Below are 27,244 nucleotides of genomic sequence, written 5' to 3' on the forward strand. Positions count from 1 at the left end.
TGAGCATCTTGACCAGTACTTAGATACTAAGAAACCAAGCTATCTTAGATCTGGTCCTGTGTAATGAGACAGGAATAATAAACGATCTCCGAGTAAAAGATCCTCTCGGAATGAGTGATCACAGTATGGTTGAATTTGTGATACAGATTGAGGGTGAGGAAGTAGTGTCTCAAACGAGCGTACTATGCTTGAACAAAAGGGACCACAGTGGGATGAGGGCAGAGTTGGCTAAAGTAGACTGGGAACATAGACTTAATGGTGGCACAATTGAGGAACAGTGGAGGACTTTTAAGGAGCTCTTTCATAGTGCTCAACAAAAATATATTCCAGTGAAAAAGAAGGGCGGTAAGAGAAGGGATAACCAGCCGTGGATAACCAAGGAAATAAAGGAGAGTATCAAATTAAAAACTAATGCGTATAAGGTGGCCAAGGTTAGTGAGAAACTAGAAGATTGGGAAAATTTTAAACGACCAGCCGAGAATGACTAAGAAAGCAATAAAGAAAGGAAAGATAAGATTACGAAAGTAAACTTGCGCAAAACATAAAAACAGATAGTAAAAGCTTTTACCGATATATAAAACGGAAAAGAGTGACTAAAGTAAATGTTGGTCCCTTAGAAGATGAGAAGGGGGATTTAATAATGGGAAATGTGGAAATGGCTGAGACCTTAAACAATTATTTTGCTTCGGTCTTCACAGTGGAAGACACAAAAACCATGCCAAAAATTGCTGGTCACGGGAATGTGGGAAGGGAGGATCGTGAGACAATCACTATCACTAGTGCGGTAGTGCTGGACAGGCTAATGGATCTCAAGATAGACAAGTCCACTGGTCCTGATGAAATGCATCCCAGGGTATTAAAAGAGATGGCGGAAGTTATAGCAGATGCATTCGTTATAATTTACCAAAATTCTCTGGACTCTGGGGAGGTGCCATTGGATTGGAAAGCAGCTAATGTAACGCCTCTGTTTTAAAAAGGGGGCAGACAAAAGGCAGGTAACTATAGGCCGGTTAGTTTAACATCTGTAGTGGGGAAAATGCTTGAAGCTATCATTAAGGAAGAAATAGCGGGACATCTAGATAGGAATAGTGCAATCAAGCAGACGCAACATGGATTCATGAAGGGGAAATCATGTTTAACTAATTTACTAGAATTCTTTGAGGATATAACGAGCATGGTGGATAGAGATGTACCGATGGATGTGGTGCATTTAGATTTCCAAAGGTATTCGATAAGGTGCCACACAAAAGGTTACTGCAGAAGATAAAGGTACGCGGAGTCAGAGGAAATGTATTAGCATGGATAGAGAATTGGCTAACTAACAGAAAGGAGAGAATCTGGATAAATGGGTCCTTTTCAGGTTGGAAATCGGTGGTTAGTGGTGTGCCACAGGGATCGGTGCTGGGACCACAACTGTTTACAATATACATAGATGACCTGGAAGAGGGGACAGAGTGTAGTGTAACAAAATTTGCAGATGACACAAAGATTAGTGGGAAAGCGGGTTGTGTAGAGGACACAGAGAGGCTGCAAAGAAATTTAGATAGGTTAAGCGAATGGGCTAAGGTTTCGCAGATGGAATACAATGTCGGAAAATGTGAGGTCATTCATCTTGGAAAAAAAAAACAGTAAAAGGGAATATTATTTGAATGGGGAGAAATTACAACATGCTGCGGTGCAGAGGGACCTGGGGGTCTTTGTGCATGAATCCCAAAAAGTTAGTTTGCAGGTGCAGCAGGTAATCAGGAAGGCGAATGGAATGTTGGCCTCCATTGCAAGAGGGATGGAATACAAAAGCAGGGAGGTCCTGCTGCAACTGTACAGGGTATTGGTAAGGCCGCACCTGGAGTACTACTTGCAGTTTTGGTCACCTTACTTAAGGAAGGATATACTAGCTTTGGAGGGGGTACAGAGACGATACACTCGGCTGATTCTGGAGATGAGGGGGTTACCTTATGATGATAGATTGAGTAGACTGGGTCTTTGCTCGTTGGAGTTCAGAAGGATGAGGGGTGATCTTATAGAAACATTTAAAATAATGAAAGGGATAGACAAGATAGAGGCAGAGAGGTTGTTTCCACTGGTCGGGGAGACTAGAACTAGGGGACACAGCCTCAAAATACGGGGGAGCCAATTTAAAACCGAGTTGAGAAGAAATTTCTTCTCCCAGAGGGTTGTGAATCTGTGGAATTCTCAGCCCAAGGAAGCAGAGGCTAGCTCATTGAATGTATTCAAATCACAAATGGATAGATTTTTAACCAATAAGGGAATTAAGGGTTATGGGGAGCGGGCGGGTAAGTGGAGGTGAGTCCACGGCCAGATCAGCCATGATCTTGTTCAATGGCGGAGCAGGCTCGAGGGGCTAGATGGCCTACTCCTGTTCCTAATTGTTATGTTCTTATTATGTTCTTACGGCTAAGGGGATCAAGGGCCATGGAGAGAAAGCAGGAAATGGGTATTGAGGGAATGATCAGCCATGATCTTATTGAATGGCGGGCAGGCTCGAAGGGCCGAATGGCCTACTCTTGTACCTATTTTCTATGTTTCTATGTACTTCATGGCCAACAAGCTGGATGGGGACGATAAAGCGATCAAGCGCAGGGCGATTCTCCTCACCATGTGTTGGTCCTCATCAAGAATCTGCTAGCAACGGAGAAACCAGCAAAGAAGACATAAACAGAGTTGTGTATGCTGGTTCGGAACCACCTCAAGCTGAAGGAGAATGTCTTAATGGCCAGGTATCGCTTCTACATGCACCACCGCTCCAAGGGCCAGGACGTAGTGAGTTATGTCGCCGACCTGTGACACCTTGCGGGAACTTGCGAATTTGCTGGATTTTTGGGGGAAATGCTGCGGGACTATTTTGTGCCTGGCATCGGCCACGAGGTCATTCTTTGCAAGCTGCCGAATCCCTAGACCTGAGCAAGGCCATCACGATAGCCCAGGCATTCATAGCCACGAGCAATAATACCAGACACATATCTTCCTAGTATCGAAGCTCACCGGCAAGTACTGTGCATAAAATAACGTCGCTAGCAGGCAGAACTGCATATGGCAGGGCCTACACATCTGCAGCTTCAAGACCTAGAATGACCCAGAGTCCACCATCGGGTGTGAGTGCAAATCCAGTAGCACCATGTTGGCACTGCGGGGGTAATCATCGAGTCCATCAATGTCGATTCAAGCACTACGTGTGCAATGGCTGCAAAACAATGGGGCACCTCCAGCGAATGTACAAGAGTGCTGCAACTCACTACGTGGCAGAGTTGGCAGATGATGATCGATCCGGCACGGATCACGCAGCACAAACAAGAGTGGCAACTCACCCCGAGGAGGAAGTGTATGGGGTACACACCTTCACCACCAAGAGCCCTCCTATAATTCTGAAAGTCAAATTCAACGGTATTCCGGTATCAATGGAGTTGGACACGGGGTCGAGTCAGTCAATTATGTGCCAGAAGATTTTTGAGAAACTGTGGGGCAACAAGGCACAAAGGCCCAAACTGAGCCCGATTCAGACAAAGCTGTGCACCGACACCAAAGAGCTCATACCAGTCATTGGCAGTGCGGCAGTTAAGGTATCATACGATGGAGCTATGCATGATTTATCACTGTGGATTGTACCAGGCGATGGCCCAATGCTATTCGGCAGAAGCTGAATGGAACTGGGACGACATCAAAGCACTATCTTCAATGGATGATGCCTCATGTGCCCAAGTGCTGAGCAAGTTTCCGTCGATATTTGAACCAGGCATCAGCAACTTCACAGGCGCCAAGGTGCAGATCTGTCTCATCCCCAATGCAAGGCCCATTCATCACAAGGCTCGAGCGGTTCCATATATGATGAGGGAGAAAGTCGAGATTGAACTGGACAGACTTCAACGAGAGAGAATCATATTGCCAGTCGAGTTCAACGAGTGGGCCAGTCCGATTGTTCCGGTGTTGAAAAGCGATGGCACGGTCAGAATCTGCGGAGACTACAAGGTAACGATCAACCGAGTCTCATTACAAGACCCGTATCTGCTAGCAAAGGCAGACGACCTGTTCGCAACGTTAGCTGGGGGGGATGTCGTTCACCAAGTTGGACCTAACCTCCGCCGACATGACATAGGAGCTGGCTGAATCTTCAAAAAGATTGATGTGCATCAACACGCACAAAGGACTGTTTATATACCACAGGTGCCCTTTTGGGATTCGCTCGGCTGCTGCCACCTTCCAGAGGAACATGGAGAGTCTGCTGAAATCGATTACGCGCACCGTTCTGTTTCAAAACGACACCCTGGTCACCGGTCGTGACACCACCGAACACCTGCACAACCTGGAAGAGGTTCTAAGTCGACTAGACAGAGTGGGACTCAGGCTGAAACGCTCCAAGTGTGTTTTCCGGGCGCCAGAGGTCGCATTTTTGGGGAGAAAGATTGCAGCAGACGGCATCAGACCCACGGACTCAAAGACAGAGGCCATCAAGAATGCACCCAAACCACAGAATGTGATGGAGCTGCGTTCATTCCTGGGACTCCTCCACTATTTTGGTAACTTTCTACCTGGGTTAAGCACTTGGCTGAAGCCGTTGCACATGTTGCTACGTAAGAGTGACGACTGGGTTTGGGGTAAATCTCAAGAGATAAGTGAGAAGGCCAGAAACCTACTTTGTCCTAATAAGTTACCTGTACTGTATGACCCGTGTAAACGATTAGTGCTCGCTTGTGATGTATCTTCGTACGGGGTCGGCTGTGTGTTACAGCAAACCAATGCATCGGGCAAACTTCAACCGGTTGCATACGCATCTAGAAGTCTGTCTAAGGCTGAAAGAGCCTGCAGTATGGCCGAGAAAGAGGCGTTAGCATGTGTATATGGAGTTAAGAAAATGCATCAATAACTATTTGGACTTCGGTTTGAGCTTGAAGGTGAATGAGGACAGAACTAGACTCGACTGCGACGTCCTCAAACGTTGCCATCAAGGCTCAAACATAAATTACTTGTAAGTTTTAAAGTTTTTTTTTGCAAAATGTTCTGTACGCAGGACAATTAGCTCACCATAATGGTGTGCGGACTTGGGAATGAGCGCAGAGCATTTGCAAATACCTGTGCATCAATTCCATTCAAAAAGGGTGTTTGCATGTCAGATAAACATCACCCAACAGAAATCCCTGGGAAAGCAGTTTAGTGGCCAAAAATAAATTTTCGGGTTATTATTTAAATCAGGCTGACACAACATCACCATCTGAATCAATGGCAACAGTAGTGCACAGTACTGGCTGGTAGCAGAGCAGTTTATTCAACAAGGTTAGCACAGTTTTAAGTACCCATAGGGCCAATTTAATTTGCTTTGATTATTATCCAGTGCAGACTCGCCGCATCATTCCAGCCAAATTGGTTTCATCTCGATGGTTTGCTAAATTAAACCAAAATTAGTGTCCATCATCAACAATTGCACAAAATTACTCAGAGAATGAAAATGATTACCCGTTAAATATTGTTGTACGTTTGAGATGCTTAATCTGTTCAAAGTCGGCTAAAAATGCCATAAACCTGAATGATTTATTTAAAGTGTTCAAGATCCATAGCCAAGACTACATTTCTGACGTAACTGGAATTTCAGCCACTTGCACAATAGCACCGTAATTGTTTCGAGGGTTAGAGTGTGACAAAATACATAGGTTTAAACTGCTTGACACGTGTGGATGAAGCTTACCTCAACATACTTGTCCACGCAGACAGAACCCGGTTGCAGCTCATCAAATTCAAGCCGCTGCACATGGCTGGGCAATTGTGCTACAACTGGACCATCAGACTCTCTGAGCTGCCGAAGTGGCATGGCTTGTCCTGTTGACCCAAGAGAAAATAACATTAAATTCAAAGCACCTCAGTACAGACTGTGCTTAAAATATCGATTTAAGAGCGGCTCGGCAACAATAAACATTAGGTTCCATCAGATCAAAAATGTGGAATAAAAATATTCTTTTATGCAGGTCCACAACTTGATCTGAAGGGTCCTGACACGGAAGTTTCAAACACATCCTGGGTCCATGAAGGACCTTGGTAAAGATAGACAGGAACTTCAGTAAATATCAAGCAGAGTCAGCATGGTTTTATGGAAGGGAAATCATGTTTAACAAATTTGCTGGAGTTCTTTGAGGATGTAATGAGCAGGGTTGATAAGGGGGAACCAGTGGATGTGGTGCATTTGGATTTCCAGAAGGCATTCGATAAGGTGCCATATAAAAGGTTACTGCACAAAGGAAGAGCTGACGGGTTGAGGATAATATACTAGCATGGAGAGAGAATTGGCAAACGGTAACTAGTGGGGGGCCACAGGGATCAGTGCTGGGGCCTCAACTATTTACAATCTATATTAATGACTTGGATGAAGGGACCAAGTGTAATGTAGCCAAGTTTGCAGATGATACAAAGATGGATGAGAATGCAAATTGTTAGGAGGACACAAAGAATCTGCAAAGAGATAGAGACAGGCGAAGTGAGTGGGCAAATATTTGGCAGATGGAGTATAATGTGGGAAAGAGTGAGGTTATCCACTTTGGCAGGAAAAATAAAAAGGCAAATTATTATTTAAATGGAGATTACAAAATTCTGCTGTAGAGAGACCTGGGGGTCCTTGTGCATGAAACACAAAAAGTTAGTATGCAGGTACAGCAAGTAATCAGGAAGGCAAATGGAATGTTGGCCTTTATTGCAAGGGGGATAGAGTATAAATGCAGGGAAGTCCTGCTATAACTGTACAGGGTATTGGTGAGACCACACCTAGAATACTGCACAGAGTTTTGGTCTCCTTATTTAAGGAAGGATATACTTGCATTGGAAGCAGTTCAGAGAAGGTTCATGAGGTTGATTCCTAAGATGAAGAGGTTGACTTATGCGGAATAGTTGAGCAAATTGGGCTTAGAAGAATGAGAGGTGATATTATTGTAAGCTACCGAGGGGATCGACAAGGTAGATGCAGAGAGGATGATTCCACTCGTGGGGAATCTAGTACTAGGGGGCAGAATAAGGGGCAGTTTCAGAATAAGGGGTCGCCCATTTAAAACTGAGATGAGGAGTTGTTTCTTCTCTCAGATGTAAATCTGTGGAATTCTCTGCCCCAGAGAGATGTGGAGGCTGGGTCATTGAATATATTTAAGGTGGAGATAGACAATGTTTGAATGATAAGGAAGTGAAGGGTTATGGGGAGCGGGCAGGGAAGTGGAACTGAGTCCATGATCAGATCAGCCATGATCTTATTAAATTGCGGAGCAGGCTCGAGGGGTCAACTGGCCTACTCCTGCTCCTATTTCTTATGTTATGTCCCAGTAGAAAACCTTCAATTATACTTCAGTTTTGCTCCCGCCCAAGTAATGTGATACCATTTTTCACACAAAGGGCAGTAGAAATTTGGAGCTCTCTTCCCCAAAAGGCGGTGAATACTGGGACAATTGGAGCTTTCGAGACCATGATCGATAGATTTTTGTTAGATAAGGGTATCGAGGAATATAGAGAAAAGGCAGGAAAATGGAGCTGAGGTGCAGATCAGCCCTGATCTAATTGAATGGCAGAGCAGACGCGAGGGGCTGAATGGCCAACCCTTGGTCCTAATGTTCCATCAGATTCTGAGCAATCAAATTCACAATGTTTTGGTAGCTTCCCCCTCGATGATTCAGCGAGCTTATCCTGGGAGTAGGTGAGTCACACACACCAGGATGGGTCCAGGTTTGATCTTTATCTGTGCTGAGGAAGCTGATCAAAGCCAGGGTGGTGGCAGGGAGTGCTACAGTTGGCCTCAGTGGCCATGGCTGAGGAAAGGGGAAAATTACCACCCTACCTCCACAACAAACACCCACTGACACTCACTATGGAGGCTCACATATGAATCATAATGATCAGTTGAAGCAAGGTACCAAAGGATCATCCAGTACCTGTGGAACTGTACCCCAAAAGAAAGACATATGGAGCATTCATGACCTCAGGACGTCCTAAAGCGCTTTATAGCCAAATGAAGTACTTTTGAAGTAGTCACTGCTGTAATGTAGGAAATGCAACAGCTAATTTGTGCATAGCAAGCTCTCACAAACAGCAATGTGATAATGACATTGAACAAATAATCTGTTTTAGTGCCGTTGGTTGAGGGATAACTATTGACACTGGGGGAAACTCCCCTGCTCCTCTTAGAAATGGGATTTTCATTTTGATATGGCTTCAATAGGAAACAAAGCAAGTGAATACGCAATAAATGGTATGATCCGGAGAAGTGCAGAGGAACAGAGGGACCTTGGAGTGCATGTCCACAGATCCCTGAAAGTAGCAGGATAGGTAGATAGAGTGACTGAGAAGGCATACAGGATACTTTCCTTTATTAGCTGATGCATAGAATACAAGAGCATGGAGGTTATGCTTGAACTGTATAAAACACTAGTTAGGCCACAGCTAGAGTACTGTGAACCGTTTTGGTCACCACATTACAGGAATGATATGATTGCATTGGAGAGGGTATAGAAGAGATTTACGAGGATGTTGCCAGGACTGGGGAATTTTAGCTATGAGGAAAGATTGGATAGGCTGTGGTTGTTTTAGTTGGAACAGAAGAGTCTGAGGGGGAACTTGAGTGAGGTGTATAAAATAGAAAGGAACTATTTCCCGTAGCAGAGGGGTCAATAACCGGGGGCACAGATTTAAAATAGTTGGTAGAAGGATTAATGAAGAGTTGAGGAGAACATTTTTCACCTAGAGGGTGGTGGGTGTCTGGAACTCACTGCCTGAAAGGATGGTAGAGGCAGAAAAACTCATCACATTTAAAAAGTACTTGGATATGCACTTGAAGTGCCGTAACTTACAAGGCTACGGACCAAGAGCTGCAAAGTGGGATTAGACTGGATCGCTCTTTTTCAGACAGCCAGACACGATAGGTCGAATGGCCTCCTTCTGTGCCATAGATTTTATGATTCTATGATCACCATGGGATCTTTACATCTATCTGAGGGGGCAGATGGGAGTTCGGTCTAAAGTCTGATCCGAAAGATGGGACCTCCGACAGTGCAGCGTTCCCTCCGTACGGCACTGAAATATCAGCTTACATTTTGTGTTCCAAGTGTCTGAAGTGGGACTGGGACCCACAACCTTCTAACTCAGAGGCGAGTCTCATCACTGAGCCATAGCTAACCCAGCAAGGAATCAACGCCATTTAGGAGTAGGTAAATAATAGGGGGGGAAATAAAAGACACTTCTCCTATGTCTGGACAAAGCAGGACCATAGTTAAGGAGAGTGAAACAGTCCCTGGAACTATCACAGTGTAAAAACAAATGGAGCTCCATGCTGTAGCAAATGGTTTCAGTACGTTAATGGTTAAAACTAGAAATCAAAATATAATTATACACCTCCCTCTGCCCCACCACAAGCTCTGATTGCGAGGAACCTCCGACTGAGAACACAATCTAAGTAACAGTATGAACACCTCCACAGTCCTGATGACAGCTTGCCGCTTGATGAAACAGCCAGGATGAGGTGAGAACCACCAACAGAATAACCAAGATCAAGTATAGGGTCAGCATAATCAGTGCTGAACCAGAGGAACTAGGCCACCTCCCTCCCCCTTTTCCTGGTTGGGTTTACTGAAGAGGTCCTGAATTTTTGTAAATAGAATATTTACTGTGGACGCCCATTCAACAAAGAGTGTCTGCTCACCCCCACTTGAGAAAGCAACCCACTGTGTTACTCTCAAAACTCACACTGTTCACGCGGTATCTATTAAAACGGCAGTGTATCTTTAAAGTACTTGGGTAGAAAGAGTGATGAGAAAAGCTGTGGACCATTTTCAGTCCGACAACAAGCAGGACACGTTTCATGTGATTTACATTGCTGAATTATGCGTTTAAAATGCTAAGTGGCTCTTTGAACACCGATAATAAAAGGTATTCCTCATAATGCTGGATCAGCAGTTCCAAGCCATCTCATTTGCAAAACTTCACCAAGATGACTGCCCTCCTGACATGAATATTTGAGTATTATTTTATTCAGCGGGTCTATCTGCCAATTAACGCTGTTTTCAATGAACACGGCCAACTGATTTGCCCGAGATATGACCTATTTTCAACTTCCATCACAAACTTCAAAAGGCCAGTGTTGCGACAGGGCAACAGATTTTCTGGAAGTTTGCTGAAGGGCTGGCAGGCTGTACAGTTCGACTTAAAACTCCAATTGGAAAGCAGTTGTCAGGTGAAGCCCTGGAGTACTGCAGATCTCAGCAAGCTTCTGAATTCCTATTGTTCACAGGCCCAAAGCAATGCAAAACAAACCCTGCACTACACGTAAAAATAACATGTATCTGACTCCAAGGCCTGGTCCAAGGAGGAAAGGAAGAGCTACCTGACAGCATATATTTATATATAAACTGAGTGAGGAGGCAAATCATCAAATTTTACAACACAGGAGGCCATTCAGCTCATTAAGCCTGTCAGCTTCTTTGAAAGAGCTATCCAATTAATCCCACTTCCCTGATCTTCTCCTATAGCCCTGTAACTTTTTCCTTTTCAAGTCTATATCCAATTCCCTTTTGAATGTTACTATTGAATCATCTTCTACCACCCTTTCACGCTGTGCATTCCAGATCCAAACAGCTCCCTGTGTAAAACAAAACCTCACCTCCCCTCTGGTTTTTAAACCTGTGTCCTCTGGTAACTGACCATTTTGCCTGAGGAAACAGTTTTTCCTTATTTACTCTATCAATACCCTTCATAATTTTGAACACCTCTATTGAATCTCCCCGTAAAATTCTCTGTTCTAAAGCGAACAATCCCAGCTTCCCTGGTCTCTCCACATAACTGAAGTCCCTCATCCCTGGTATCATTCTGGTAAATCTTCTCTGCACCCTCTCCAAGGCATTGCGTTATTCAGACTGATGCAGGGCTCACTGCAAATCCTATCCATCATAACAATAATCACCAATAATATGACCCACCAGAAATAGAAACTGCTGCCAGATAGCAGGAGACCATCACCCTGGGCTGTTGTTACGCAGCCCTAAGTCACAGAACAGCAACATGGAGCATTTAATACTGGGTCAAAGTGACCGAGGAGGGAGTCAATTTAAAGAGGGAAGAGGGAAAGTCCACAATGCCAAATCAGAACAGTGACATTGTGGCAATTTTTTCTCCAAAAGAGAGCAGGAGGCACAATCCCCAAGAGTTCTGATTCTGAAGATACACTGTGATGGATTGCAAAAGCCATTACATTGTCAGACAGGTGGCAGAGTTTGGAGATGCATTTCAATCATTTTAATTTACAGCAAATTAACTCTGCTCCGGTGAACTGTTACAACAACTTGACTGCCACTGGTCTGCTGGCTCTGCAACAGTGACTTCACATCATTGCTTCGCTCTGGGATGCTCTGAGGATGTGATTTGGCTGTGTGATAGTCATTATTATAACGTACAGTACCAGAAACTGAGGTCTGAGGATACACACTTGCATGCACCAACAGTTAGCTTCTGCACCTTCTCAATTCAGGGAAGAATTCAGAGACACTTTATAATGATATTGATATTAAATCTTTCCCTCCTTTCAGGATGCACTGGAGGCAAAGTGCTTTATTGGAGACTATACCTGATTCTTAACATTTTTTAAACTGGGTAATGAGTTCAGTCATTGATTTGCTGAGGGCTGCTGTTTTTAAATTGTGTTGCTAAACAGATGCTGATAACAGGTGACTCACACTGTAAATCAAAGCCACATGTGATCATGTGACTCACACAAAAAAGTTAGGCAAATCTTTTTGAAAAGACAAGAGCCGTGCACGTATTGCCATGATGGCGGTGGGATTTATAGTGAGTCACATGATCACACACGGGTTTGATTTACAGTGAGTCACATGATCACACACGGGCTTCATTTACAGTGACATCACATGATCAGACACGGGTTTGGTATACAGGATGACATCACCTGATGTCATGTGGGTGTGATTTACAGTGAGTCACATGATCGCACGCTGGTTTGATTTACAGTATGAGTCACATGATCACATACGGGTTTGATTTACAGGGTGACTGTTATGTATGTAAACCTTACCAAAATGTAAGACTTGCCACTAGGGGGCACACCTGTGGGAGACCTAAGAGTCACCTGTGCACCCTGGGGCAAGCAGGTATAAAAGGTGATTCCCCATGCCGCTTCCCCACTCTGGAGTCTGAATAAAGAGACCAAGGTCACAACAGTTTGAGCTTGCGATATAGTCCTGTGGATTTATTCCGAACATAACAGTGACATCACCTGATATCACATGGGTTTGATTTACAGGGTGATGTCATAAGCTGAAGAAACTGCAGCTCACAGCAAGCTCACTTACAAAGAGCGGAGTTATCACACAGAAGAGCTTTATCGAACAGCAGTAACCAGGAAAGAGTTCAAACTCTATGCTGGTTCAAGGCATCCCAAGATCCAGTAGCCATGTATCAAAGCATATTTCAGCTGCAACCATGTAGAAATATAGGACATTGTTGTACTGACCAGAAAAAGGATCAGACTTTACCACAAATTCCATTTCCTACATTACAACACTGACTAGACTTAAAGTACTTAATTGTCTGTAAATTGCTTTGGGACATCCGGTGGTAGTGAAAAGCGCGATATAAATGCAAGGCTATCTTTACATTCTTATGAGGTGGGGCATTCTCCTTTACATTGGCCCGTCATAGTAGACTGACTGCATTTCCAACAATGCCTCCTAGAGATGGAAAGTTGGTCAAGATTTTAGCCAGAAGGAAGCTACAACTGCCACTGGGGACTGATCCAGTGAACAAGGACCCCGCATGAACAGGTTGGATAGAGTCACAGTGCTGCAAGGCACCCAACCTCGGATTTAGGGCCATTTAAAATTAATATGGCAGATAGTACAGCGGATAAGATGTGTTGTCACCGCCCAAATCCGTGCCCATCTTTCCCGCAACTCTATGTTTAAATCCCTTCAATCAGGTTTCTGCCCCACCACATTACTGAAACAGCTCTTATCAAAGTCACAAATGACATTCTTGGTGATTGTGACAAAGGTAAACTATCCCCCCTCGTCCTTTTCGACTTGTCTGCAGCCTTTGACATGGTTGACCACTCCACCCTTCTCCAACGCCTCTCCACCGTTTGGTGGGACTGGACTTGCCTGGTTCCATTCTTATTTGTTTTTAATTCGTTCATGGGATGTAGGCGTTGCTGGCAAGGCCAGTATTTATTGCCCATCCCTAATTGCCCTTGAGAAGATGATGGTGAGCCGCCGCCTTGAACTGCTGCAGTCCGTGTGGTGAAGGTACTCCCACAGTACTGTTCGGGAGGGAGCTCCAGGATTCTGACCCAGCGACGCTGAAGGAATGGCGATAGACCTGCTGCCCTTGTCTTTCTAGATAGTAGAGGTCGCAGGTTTGGGAGTGCTGTCGAAGGAGCCCTGGTGAGTTGCTGCATTGCATCTTGTAGATGGTACACACTGCAGCCACGGTACGCCAGTGATAGAGGGAGTGACTTTTAAGGTGGTGGATGGAGTGCCAATCAAGTGGCTGCTTTGTCCTGGATGGTGTCGGGCTGCTTGAGTATTGTTGCAGCTGCACTCATCCAGGCGAGTGGAGAGCATTCCAACACACTTCCTGACGTGCCTTGTAGATGGTGGAAAGGCTTTGGGAAATCAAAAGGTGAAACACTTGCCGCAGAATACCCAGCCTCTGACCTGCTCTCGTTACCACAGTATGTGTGTGGCTGGTCCAGTTAAGTTTCTGGTCAGTGGTGGCTCCCAGGATATTGATGGTGGGGGATTCGGGCGATGGTAATGCTATTGAATCTCAAAGGACGGTGGTTAGACTCTCGTTTGGTGGAAATAGTCATTGCCTGGCACTTGTGTGGCGCGAATGTTACTTGCTACTTATCAGCCCAATCCTGAATGTCGTTCATGTCTTGCTACATGCGGGCATGGACTGCTCCATTATCTGAGGAGTTGTGAATGGTACTGAACACTGTGCAGTCATCAGCGAACATCCCCACTTCTGAGCTATCTAATTGTAGCCAGAGAATCACCTGCAATGGCTTCTCTTCCTGCTCCCGCAACTTTACCTCTGGTGTCCCCCAAGGATTTACTCTTGGCCCCCTCCTATTTCTAATCTCCTTGTTGCCCCTTGGCGACATCATCCTAAAACACAGCATCAGTTTCCACAGGTACACTGACGACATGCAGCTCTACCACACTGCCACTTCTCTCAACTCCGCCAGGGTCTCTAAATTACCAGACTGCTTGTCCAACATCCAGTTCTGGATGAGCAGAAATTTTCTACAATATTGGAAAGACTGAAGCCATTGTTTTCAGTCCCTGACAAAAACTGTTTCCTAGCCACTGACTCCATCCCTCTCCCTAACATCTGTCTGAGGCTGAACTTTGGTGTCATATTTGATCCTGAAATGAGCTTTCGACCACATATCCGCACTTAACCAAGACCGCCTATTTTCACCTCAGTAATATCACCCGTCTCCACCCCATCCTCAGCTCATTTGCTGCTTAAACCCTCATCTATGCCTCTGTTACCTCTAGACTTGATTATTCCAATGCATTCCTGACTGGCCTCCCACATTCTACCCTCCATAAACTTGAGGTCATCCAAAACTCAGCTGCCCGTGTCCTAACTCGTACCAATTCTCGTTCTCCCATTTACCCATCATCCCTGAGCTCGCTGACCTACATTGTTAAGCAACGCCTCGATTTCAAAATTCTCGTCCTTATTTTCAAATCCTTCCATGGCCTCGCCCCTCCCTATCTCTATAATTTCCTCCAGCCCCACAATCCACCCCCCCCACCCCCCCTGAAATATCTGCGCTCCTCAGCATCCCTGATTATAATCACTCAACCATTGGTGGCCAGGCCTTCTGTTGCCTAGTCCCTAAGCTCTGGAATTCCCTCCCTAAATCTCTCCGCCTCTATTTCCTCCTTTAAGATGCTCCTTAAAACCTACCTTTTTGACTAAGAATTTGGTTATCTGCCCTAATTTCTCATGTGGTTCAATGTCAAATTTTTGTCTGATAATACTCCTGTGAAGCACCATGGGATGTTTTACTACGATAAAAGCACTATATCATTACAAGTTGTTGTTGGGTTAACTGGATAAGGTGGGGGTGGGGTGCTGTTCTATATGTCCTGAGATAATCACACTGGATTTTACCAAGATGGAGGCTTAGGATAACTGCAGTTTATCATGTTGGAAAGAATCATCTGGAAGGACCTATGGAGTGTTAGTGTACAGCAAAGCATTTTTGATCATAAGGTTTAGGAATGATCCCAGTGGTGTGTACTGGATTAAAAATAGTTTCTTATCCCAATTCTTATGCATTTAACTAATTTTAAAAGGAAGGATAGATAAACTGCAGCACCATCAGCACATTATAGCTCGTGCATGATTTGAGAAGCAGATACCTGGACAGCACGAGTCTGAAAATGGACAGATGAGAGAGACAGGCTGAGCTTTAATAACATTTCATCCTCGCTTTCTGTCAAGCAAGTACGAGGAATTTCATTAGTGTGATCTTAAGTGAGTCTGAAGTAAGTTTCTCAAGTACCAGAGGGTGGGAGGACGAGAGAATTTTGCGGAGGTGAATATTGATGATCGAAGGAGTTGACTGCTGTGCCTGTTTGAAACAGTGTTTTATTGGAGTCTCTGCACTGCAATGCCCTTCATCAGATGCTTCAACTTAATCTCCATCTTTTAGACTGAACAGATTAATACATCATATTCAGCTGCACTTCTTCATCAAACCAAATTTAAATAAAATTGCTTGTACAGTGACTGTACAGAGAAGGAAAAAAAACAAGAAATACAGTCTTACACATGAACCAGCAACCCGGCCCGAGAAGAAGGAAAATTACATTCACCACAGCTCTCCCACCGCCCCCACCCCGGGATCTCTCCACTATCGTGGCCTCACAGCTCTCCCACCCCCCTCTCCGGGATTTTCCCCCTATCGTGGCCTCACAGCTCTCCCACCCCCTTCCCCGGGATCTCCCCCCTATCGTGGCCTCACAGCTCTCCCACCCCCCTCCCCGGGATCTCTCCACTATCGTGGCCTCACAGCTCTCCCACCCCCCTCCCCGGGATTTCCCCCCTATCGTGGCCTCACAGCTCTCCCAACCCCCTCCCCGGGATCTCCCCCCTATCGTGGCCTCACAGCTCTCCCACCCCCCCTCCCCAGGATCTCCCCCCCATCGTGGCCTCACAGCTCTCCCACCCCCCTCCCCGGGATCTCTCCACTATCGTGGCCTCACAGCTCTCCCACCCCACTCCCCGGGATCTCCCCCCTATCGTGGCCTCACAGCTCTCCCACCCCCCTCCCCGGGATCTCCCCCCTATCGTGGCCTCACAGCTCTCCCACCCCCCTCCCCGGGATCTCCTCCCTATCGTGGCCTCACAGCTCTCTCACTCCCCTCCCCAGGATCTCCCCCCTATTGTGGTCTCACAGCTCTCCTACCCCCCTCCCCAGCCCCATTGTATATTGGGTGCCTACACTAATTGAATACCTTCTAACTCCATGCTAAGTCAATCAATCAGCTTAATAAAGAACAGTGCTGTCTTCAAGTACTAACATCAATATGCTGGAAGAAAGTCACACGTAAAACCATGACACTTTAATGTTGTGCCAATACATATGGGCTGTAGGAGACTCTTAATTCATCACACTGAATTACTTCAACCAATGCTTCATTCTAGTGTGTATACCTCAAAATATTGTTTGCCTACACAACCTTCACTGACCTTCATTGGCTTCTGCTCCACTAACGCCTCGATTTTAAAACTCGCATCCTTGTGTTCAAATCCCTCCATAGCCTCGCCGCTCACTATCTCTGCAACTTCCTCCAGCCGTACATCCCGAGAACTCTGCGTTCCTCCAATTCTGGCCTCTTGTGCATACTTCAATTCCTTCGCGGCCTTGCCTTCAGCTACTTGGGCCCTAAACTCTGGCATTCCCTCCCTAAACCTTTCTGCCCCTGGACTTCTCTCCCCTCCTTTAAGATGTCCCTTAAAACCTACATCTTTGACCATGGTTTTGGTCACTTGCCCTAACATCTCCTTCTTGAACTCTGTCAATTTTTGTCTTGGGGCGTTTTACTGTATTAAAGGTGCTATATAAATGCAAGTTGTTGCAAAGAACATAATCCAAAGTCTAACAGTAGCTGCTGGGTGTTTTCAATTTAAGACAGAAAATTTCACCTGCCTGCCATTTTATTGAAATCAGAGTGAAAAAAATGCACACAGTGCAGCAGGGTGAACGTTTCACTCGCCAACAAATATAGTCCACTAAAATATCAGTGACGACATGGAGAACTGTATGTTCTTCAAACCAGTTTGAAATGGACTGAATCCAAAAAAATTGGCTTCAAAATAGTTGGCGACACCAGTGGAGCAAGGTTTAAGGTGTTGGTGTGAAATTATTTTCCCTGTAATCTAAATGAACTAGCTTCTCCCATAAAATAGCAATAGAAGGAATTCCATATGGAAGCTTTTATACGTGAGATCATTTCAAGGTCTTGATTCTTTATCGGATACAATCACACAAAACTCTTGCCTCTGAGCTGGTTATGTAAAGAGAGATTATTTCCCAGTGATACAACAGAGCATTACTGCAGTGTTTTTGGGAATAAATATCTTATTCTAAATGGCAATGGATATCTGAAGATAGAAACAAAACACGTATCGGGGAACGGTCACAAGAGAAAAATGCAGTTCGAGACTTCAAGTAGATAACTCTAAGCCACTTTAAGTCTGCTGGGTGCTCATAGCTGATTCATTACGGCGGGGTGGGGAGAGGGAGAGTTGGGGGGGGCGGGGAGAAAGAACCTAATTATCTGCGCTGAACTCGGTTGAGGCCTGTGTAAGTAATACACTCCTCTTAATTTCAGCCATATAGAGCACACAGTTTGCTTTCCACTCATGTACATCAAATGTAATCAGGCTCATGCCTAATGGTACTGATCTCTTCTTTTGTTTTGTGCCTTGCATGACATTTAATGGATCGTTTTAAACCATAAGACAATGCAGAAAGCATGCAATCAAATTGACTGTTTCCTTGAAAAAAAAATTAAAGTTGATCTCGGACTCTAAAAACTTCCAGCACAAGTTGCACAGCTCCTTCACAACCATTTTTCAAACAATTTCACTCGTACTATTAGCCCCTGCTCAGTGTGAAATTCATTCATCACACAACGACGTCAATGCTGTAAACTCGACCTTTAAGTTCTGCGCTCACAATCCGTATTGAACAATGTGCTTACATCTATAGCACCAACTGGGAATATCTCTCCTCTCAAACTGGTCATCTTTTCTCCAGTGAAAACAAGTTTAATTGGAGACTAGGAACAGGAGTAGGCCATTGAACCTCTTGAGCCTGTTCCACCATTCAATGAGATCATGGCTGATCTGTGACCTAACCCCGCCTTTGGCCCCATATCACTCAATACCTTTAGTTAACAGAAATCTATCAATCTCCGATTTAAAATTAACAATTGATCTAGCATCAATTGTCATTTTCAGAAGAGAGTTCCAAACTTCTACCACCCTTTGTGTGTAGAAGTGTTTCCTAATTTCACTCCTGAAAGATCTGGCTCTAACTTTTAGACTATGCCCCCTAGTCCTAGACTCCCCAACCAGCAGAAACAGTTTCTCTCAATCTACCCTATCTGTCCCCCTTAATGTCCTGAAAACTTCGATCATATCACCCCTTAACCTTCTAAATTCTAGGGAATACAACCCTAGTTGTGTAATCGCTCCTCGTAATTTATCCCCTGGAGTCCAGGTATTATTCTGGTAAACCTACACTGCATTCCCTCCAAGGCCAATATATCCTTCCTGAGGTGTGGTGCCCAGAACTGCTCACAGTGCTCCTCTAATGGAGGCTTTATGCAGCTGCAGCAGAACTTTCCCCCTTGTACTCTAATCCTCTAGATATAAAGGTCAACATTTCATTAGCTTTTTTCATTATTTTCTGCACCGGTTCATGACATTTCAATGATCTATGTACCTGGACCCCCAAGTCTCTTTGGACCTCCACTCTTTTTAGCTTTTCATCATTTAGAAAGTACCCTATTCTATTCTTTTTAGGTCCAAATTGGATGACCTCACATTTTCCTATATTAAAATCCATTTGCCACAGTTTTGCCCATTCACTTAATCTATTGATATCTCTGTGTAATTTTATGTTTTCATCTACACTGCCTACAATGCCACTGATCTTTGTGTCATCGGCAAATTTGGATATGTGACTTTCTGTTCCATCATTTAAGTCATTAATAAATATGGTGAATAGCTGATGCCCCAACACAGATGCCTGCGGGACACCACTAGACACCTGCAAGAACTGTGGAAAATTATAATTAGGGCATTTGCAATGTGCTCACCCACTTCCTTTAAAACCCTGGGTTAGAAATGATCTGGGATAAGAACCTGCTATATTTTTGCATGCTTAACGTCCACTTAACACCCATTTTACCTCTGAAATTACATATAACGCCCAGATATCACCCATTTAGCCATAAAATGGAAACTGACGGGCATTTTTAGGAAACTTATCGCTGAGCGTTACTTTCCACATGTGCTTAACGCCGGGAAAAAATAATACCACCCGCCCACTTTTTTGGGGCGGAATCATCAGAATGGGCGAAATCAACGCCCATAATATCACCCAGCGTTAATTCCCGCATTGATTTAACGCCGAGATTCAATATTAACGCCCGCCCACTTTTTTTTGTTGAAAAGAGCATATTTACCGAAACTAGCAGCCATGAGATCACCCATCGTCACTTTCACCACTTCGCACACATATCGCCCACACTATCGCTCGCCCAAAAAAACGGCAAGAAAAAGTGGAACTAACCAGAACTAATCACAGCGTTATGGACGCCATGTTCTACATCACATGTCACATCCTTTAAAAGGCTGCTGTGCTTCAACCTTGGGGGAGTTCGGATGTACTCTGCAGGTCGTTGGAGTTGATGTGCACATCTCTACAAACATCTTGACCACACTATGACCAATTGGAATTTAATAGGCATCTTCGTCGGGACATTCATTCTTTGTGACCAATCGGTGGAAAGCAGAGAACTACTGCAATGGGGCCTATCCTTTCTCACCCTCTCTTGATGACCAATTACATGCAGCAGACTCGAGATCACCGAAGGAACGGTCCACTGCATTATGTGCCCAATGTACGAAGTGACAGACAGATGAGGAGAAACAGACGTTACACCCCCCGCAAGTACAGGGAGAAGCAGTCTTACCTTGACTTGTCCGACACCACCTGCCTTCGGAGACTGTGCTTCCACAAACAGGTTATCACTGAAGTATGCCAGCTGATAAGGGCAGATCTGCAGCCTGCCAGCCCCATCAGTACTACACGGTCTGTCGAGGTCAAAGTCACCGCTGGCGACATTTGCGGACTGTCTCAGCATGCCACACATTGCTGCATTAGACAGGTCACTGAAGCCCTGTATGCACGCAGAAGGGACTTGATCAGCTTCCCTATAACCATTGAGGCACAGAGTGAGAGGGCTCTAGGATTCTCCAGAATTGCAAACTTCCCCAAGGTACAGGGAGCAATAGGCTGTATGCACATCACGATGCGGGCACCTTTTCAGGATGCTGAGGTTTTCAGGAACCTGAATGTCCAGCTGGTTGTCGATCGCCAGCAAATTAAACTGGCAGTGAATGCTCAATTTCTAGGCAGCATCCATGATGCTCACATCCTGCGTGAGAGCGCTGTATCTGACTTGTTTAACAATCAGCCACAGGGTCAATGCTGGATGCTTGATGACAAAGGATATGGCCTCGCCACCTGGCTGATGACCCCCTTGCATGACAACCACACCGAAGCCGAGAGGCGATACAACGAGAGCCACAGAGCAACTCGCAATATTGTGGAGAAAACCATTGGATTGCTGAAGCAGTGCTTTTGATGCCTGGACCACTCAGGAGGCAAGCTCCAATGCCACCCTGAGCAGGTAGCTCAATTCGTGGTGGTGTGCTCCATTGCCTAATGAGTCTGACAGTCCACCTCACCAGAGAGAGGACGAGGAGGACGAGGAGGCAGACGCTGACATTGGGCCAGACAATCAGGCTGAGGCTGAAGCCATGCCCCCGCCCCTCTGTAGATCGCATGAAAGAGCCCGTGGTGGCATGATAGCTGCAAGAGCCTTACGTCAGGAGCTCATCAATGATTGCATTGCCTGAAAGAACGTTGGTGTTATTTACAAGGCTGACACACTGCTGAGTGTGCAGGTCATACATCAACGGCAGGCATCACCTTGATGACAGTTAAAGTTTAAGTTGATTAAAGTGAAGTGTCATTATACCCTTTGATGTTGAGGTGCAGCTATCCGAGCCAATGCGCAACAAGGTTTTGTTAAATAAAAAACATTTAAACCGAACATTTGTCTGAAATCATCAGTATTTCTGGAAAAATCAACCCCCCCCCACCCGGCTTCTCCACCCCTTCCCCTCCTGACTCCAAGCCGCCTGGCCGAGGAGCTCCTCAGGCGATGCTTCATTTGGGGGGGGGGGGTGGGGGGAGGTGCGGATGATGGCCGAACCGCTGCTTGGACGGATACAGGAGAAGATGGTCCCGAGGTGGGAACGTGCTCCGAGCCAGAAGCAAGATGTTGCTGCTGGCTCTCGTGTGGTTGGCAATGGGGGTGCGGCACCTTGGGGAGCAGCACCTTGGGGTGTAGTGCTGTGCTCCGGGAACACTGGGAGCCCTCTGCCACCAGTGTTCCTGGCTACCAGCTTCAGAGCCTCCGCTATCCTTTCCATGTTATATCTTATTTGTTGGACATAAATTCAGTGCCAACTATGTTCTTGGTGCTTAGTAGGCTTTTTGCTGCTGGGGTGAATCTCCCTCGTGCCTCCTACAACAGCCAAACAAGCACACACCACAGCCACACACGCTTTCAGTCCCTTTCAGCTCCCTCTCTTTCTGTTTCCTCTTCTGTGCCTATCATGAATCATGGGAATCGAGCGTTGCCATGCTGTTGCTAAGGACGGTGACACTTTACGGCAGAAGGTCAAAAAAATTTAACGCTAACGCCCATTTCAGATCGCTCGCAGTAACGCCCATTTTCAAAAATGGAGCATTTTTGGGCGAAAAGCACAAAAGTGGAAAATCTAGCCCCTGGTCCTAGGGATTTGTCACTCTTAATGCCATTATTTTCTTCCTTACTGTTATTTTACTTACGTTAATTTGATTGAGTCTATGATTCAATGTTATTTTTCTTGGGATTTCCGACATGCTATCCTCTTCCTCTACTGTAAATACTGACACAAAATATGTCCTCTATTTCTTTATCAATGACAATATCACCGATATCAGTTTCCAAGGGGCCAACATTGCTCCTGACCATCCTCGGTTTCCTAAAATAATTGTAAAAAATGTTGTATTGATTTTGATATCCCTTGCAAGTTTCTTTTCATACTCCCTTTTTGTCACTGTTACTATCTGTTTTGTGTCCCTCTGCTGTTCTTTGTATCTTCCCCATTCGCCAGGATCTGTGCTAATTTTTGCATGTCTGTACGCTTTTTAGTTTTATGCTGTCTCTTACCTCTTTAATCATTCATAGCTGTTATTTTGGAAAAGTGGAGCTCTTGTCCCTTAGGGGTATAAACTGGTTCTGTATCAAATTTTAATTCTTTTATGAACATCTGCCACTGATCTTCTGTCATTTTACCCATTAACAGATTTGCCCAGTTTACTGTGGACAGTCTCTGTCTCATCCCGTTGAAGTCGGCCTTACCTAAATCTAGAATCTTAGTGGCTGTTTCACATTTCTCTCTTTCAAACACTACGTTTAACTTGATCATGTTATGATCACTATTAGATAAATGTTCACTCACTGTTAAGTTGTTAGCTAAATCTGGCTCATTACTCATTACTACATCTAATATGGCTTGCCCCCTTGTTGGTTCTAGAACATATTGTTGCAGAAAACTATCCCAGTCACACTGGATGTTGAATCTTTACTGTACAATCATATAATTAAGTGACAAAAGAAATATTTAAATAAAATTATTAAGTAATATGACCATCTACAAATACAATCAAGAATATAATTTAAAAAGTACATTAATTAGGAAGTTATTGCTTTAGTATCAGTAACTGGCACAAATAAAAGATATGCGTGTAAAGGTAATACTTAAAATTAAGCAGATTTTAAATGTAATTGTAAAGGGGTGGATTTACAATCTTATGCAAGTTCAGCAGAACAGCTGCGGAATTCCTGACAAACAGTGTAAGTGGTGCTGACAATGTGTTTCTGGGATTTCTGCAGCTCGTCCGTTGAAGTTAACAATGGAGTGAGAGAACCTCCACAGAAACTCACCCTAAATTCTCAGACTGAAGAATTAAATTAGTCATATTCAGGGGCTGAAAGCAGATTGAACTGGTGGAATGAGTGATGAGAATGAAATTGTTACGGTTGATGATTTGATTTAATGTTTAACTGGACAATCACAGTATACGGTGAGAAAAAGCTGACCAGAAACAACACAAAAATGTATTTAAATGGCATGTCATTTTTTTTTTAAATAGTGCAATTACTGTTCAGTTGGAAGACAACAGCCAAGAATGACCAGTGAAAAATTAACATTTACTGGAAGCTTTTCCAGTATTACAGAATCTCCATCAATCTTTCAGCTGATGTAATCAACAGGTTTTTATTTTGGTTTCTTTTCCATGCTGTCAAGTAATCAGCTGGAGCAATGGCCATGGAACTTCCGCCTCAGGTTGATGGACGTGGTTCCCGAGCTGCGTGAAACTCGTGGTCATGCATGGAAATTTAAAAAGTGGGGAGGTGGGGGAAAAGGCTCTTAAGTGCCTGTAAACTACCATATAATGATTTAAATTTGGTCTCCCGCCACTGCAGGTCGGGTCAGCTCCATGATGACAAACATGCCTGTGGGAAAGGCGTGTGGGAGCGAGTTGACAGTAGATTCCTGACCCGCTGCCAAAAATAAACGTTCCCACCCGATCCACCACCGATCGCACTCGCTACCACCACAGAAAATTCAGCCCAGAGTTAAAGAAGGGACCAACGCGTTCTTTTTATTTTTCAGGGGTTGCGAAGAATCACCTACACACAAAGGGGGTATGGTTTAAAGAGGCTAAGGTTTGCTACTTGAGCAATCTAAAAGTTCATTTTTAATATAATCCATGGACTATATTATCCCAATCCAAACCCAACCATCCACTCATAGACTTTTTTAACCCACAGCTCAGGAGCCCAGATCCAAGTGTTAGAGACACCTGTTGCTGGATTTTCCTCACTGAAACCCCCACTATTTGAGCAGTTTAGTTGTGGTAAATGAGGCGGTTGAGACATTCAGCCGCAACCTCAGTCCCCGTCAGTATTTGCTCCACAGAACCTACCAGTGCCTTCTCTGAGCTCAACTCACACGTGTAAATGGTGACAGGTAGGAGTGCTTTAATGGACCCTGCTATTTCATTCAGTTTCTGATCATTGCATTTCCTCCCACATGGCTGCTCTTATGGACAACTTTTATCTTTGCAAGGAAAATACAGATTGAAGGCACCTGATGGGAACACATTTAATTTCACCCAGGTGTCTGTAGCCAGGAGAAGATGAGAATAAGTTCAGGGCAGGCTATAGAACAAAATTCTCTTTTGACTTGAACAATCCCAGCCTTAGCCTCAGGCACTGGGAAGCGGCACAGCGGAATGGCGAGAAAACAGCATGTGTGTGGAGTGTGACGTTACTTGTCAATACTTAGTGTCACATCCATCGCATTATTTACACAGCGAGTGTCCGGCAGTTATGGAGGTGCGTCATGTTTCTGACGTTGTTTCAGGACTTCCCTTGGCCAACCTCGGGTGGTTATTAAATTGTTTCCGGCACGGTGCTGCATTGCATGGGATGGTTGAAGTGCCACTCACTGCCGGAGCCATCTTCCTCCATAATGCCCACACCACCCTCTTCTGGGACTTCTGGCCTTGGGCGCCGTCTTTCCTTGCCCTTATTTCTGCAGACAGAACGTCCTTCTAAGTGTTTGAGAATCAAGGAGGGGGTGGGGCTCTTAGCAGATGTACCCAGTGTTGTCTCTCCTTCGGTCATATTAAAGTCTGCCCATATTTTGGTGCGTTTCTGGGTCCTTTAAGCAGATACAGCACTGCATTTTTCTCCAGCGGCAGGAAGTCAAGGAAGACCACTGAAAACCCACCCTGTACATCAAATAACTACCCACTCCACCGTCCGAGGAGAACGAGATCCATTCCCAACAGTCACGTGGGTGGGCAGGAAAAGACTCTCTGGTCCATCCAGCCTGTCCCACATAGTTGCCTTGAGCATCACAATACCTACATTCTCATCCCACCCGAAAACCATGTAATTCCTATGAGAGGCGTGAGGCGAAAAAAAGATTAAAACCTAGGCCCAATTAGGGGGGGAAAATTCCTCTCCAAGCACTTTAAACGATCAAAATTGGTCCAAAAGATCACACTGTCCCTGACTAATGTTATTTAGTACCTACCTCTTGTGCGAGGTGATCTCTGTTGCGCTGTGTGTTTGGAAAGCACCGTTCTTGGTGAGTTCCTACAACCCCCTTAAGATATCAGAAATCATAGAATCTAACAGCACAGAAGGAGCCATCGTGTCTGTGCCGGCTCTTTGAAAGAACAATCCAATAATGAAAGATAAATCAGCTATTGAAAATAGAGCAGTCCTACCTTGCCAACTGCAGAAAGCACCGGTTAGCCCTCCCGCCAGGGCTAGGGGCCGTAGGCACGCATGACTGTAGGGGTGAGGGATTTTTACTTTTTACAGTTGTTTCTAAATGTTGTGTGGTCCTAATGGAACATGATTCAGTTTTAATGCAAAATATCTTTTATTGGATATTTTACAATGCACTTCAACAATAACAATAACAGCAAAGAAAGGCTGCATCCATCCCTCACCCACATCTCGGGGAAAGTGCACTTCCTCATAGGGTCGGTGATGGTGGTGGGGGGAGTTGGGGACCCAGCTTGGGTCTCATCGGTAGCTGGTGCGTGGATTGAAGTGGGAGTGGCATGAGTATCCGGCCTTTGTGCCCTTATTACAGCAGCTAGCTCCCTCAAGGCATCCGCCATCGTTTGCACACCCTCTGAAATGCCCTCCCTCAGTTCCTGTCTCAGTGCTGATGTTTCTCCCGGCAGTGTCGCTACCTCATCACACACCCCACTGACGGTCGCCACTAGTGATCTTGTAAGGGCATTGGTCTCCTCACCCAATGACATAACCTGATTAACATCTGATGAAGGCTGCATTCTCAGGACAGATTGGTCGGCTTCTCCTTCCCCTCGCCGTGGGTCTGCCTAGTGACACCGCTCCAGTGCGAGGCGCAGGCTGGGACGGTGGGGCACTGGGTGTTCCAACCTGCATTCCACCAATGCCACTGGGACCCGCGACCTCGGAAGGTGTGAAACCATGGAATGTCGCCGCAGAGCTCATGGAGGTTTCTGGCAGTGTGATGCCCTGTACTATGGACTGATCCATATCACTATCAGCATTCTCCCGTGAACACATTTTCATGGACCCCTCCTCCCCCCATCCGCCTTGGTCTGGAGCGCACGCATCTGAATGTTCAGGATCTTCTTCTTCTGCAAAATACAACAGAACAGTCAAATGGTTAGAAGCACAGGAGGGGGTAGGATGGGTGGCATGAGTAGTCTCACGCGTAGCAGGCCAGTCAGCAGGTTGATTTGAAGGGCGACAATGCATTTTAATGACTCATTCTCACCCTCGCGTGTGGGTCCAGCTTGTGCAGACCTGATTCTTTTTCTGCAGGTGCGACTCAGCAAGGAAGCAACCCTCTGTTCCAGGGGAGACAGTTGGTGCAGATTTGGTGGCCCTCCTCCTGTTCTAAGTCTTTCCCTTTTGTTGTGGGACAATTTCTTCTGCAAAGGTGAAAATATAACTTTTCACACATAGTGCGCTTCTGATGGGTGGGACATATACAGTTGGTCACATTTACAATTGCAATTCCATTTAAAGATGAAGATATTACTTACACTCACTACTTGACCAACGTCCTGCCATTTCTTTTTGCACTGGCTTCCAGATCTTGCGGTATTCACCCCTGCGGAGTATTCTTCTGCAACTAGATTCCATCATCTTCTCATTTCTTTGGATGGAACTTCTGTGGGACCACTCTTACTGATATCCAGCTCCAGCCATTTTTCCTCAATGACAGTGACTAGTTTCTCCAC

The 27,244-nt window shown here is 45.2% G+C and overlaps 1 protein-coding gene across 1 annotated transcript in view; it reads right to left on the reverse strand.

Annotated features, from left to right (window-relative positions):
- LOC139281555 (uncharacterized) overlaps positions 1-27,244 on the reverse strand; it is an 80,058-nt gene that overhangs the window by 14,272 nt on the left and 38,542 nt on the right. Inside the window, exon 4 of the mRNA XM_070901719.1 lies at positions 5,696-5,826. Within this exon, the coding sequence (XP_070757820.1) occupies positions 5,696-5,826 (131 nt within the window). The remainder of the gene's footprint in view (positions 1-5,695; positions 5,827-27,244) is intronic.

This window comes from Pristiophorus japonicus, chromosome 15, assembly GCF_044704955.1.
Source record: "Pristiophorus japonicus isolate sPriJap1 chromosome 15, sPriJap1.hap1, whole genome shotgun sequence".
NCBI lineage: Eukaryota > Metazoa > Chordata > Chondrichthyes > Pristiophoridae > Pristiophorus > Pristiophorus japonicus.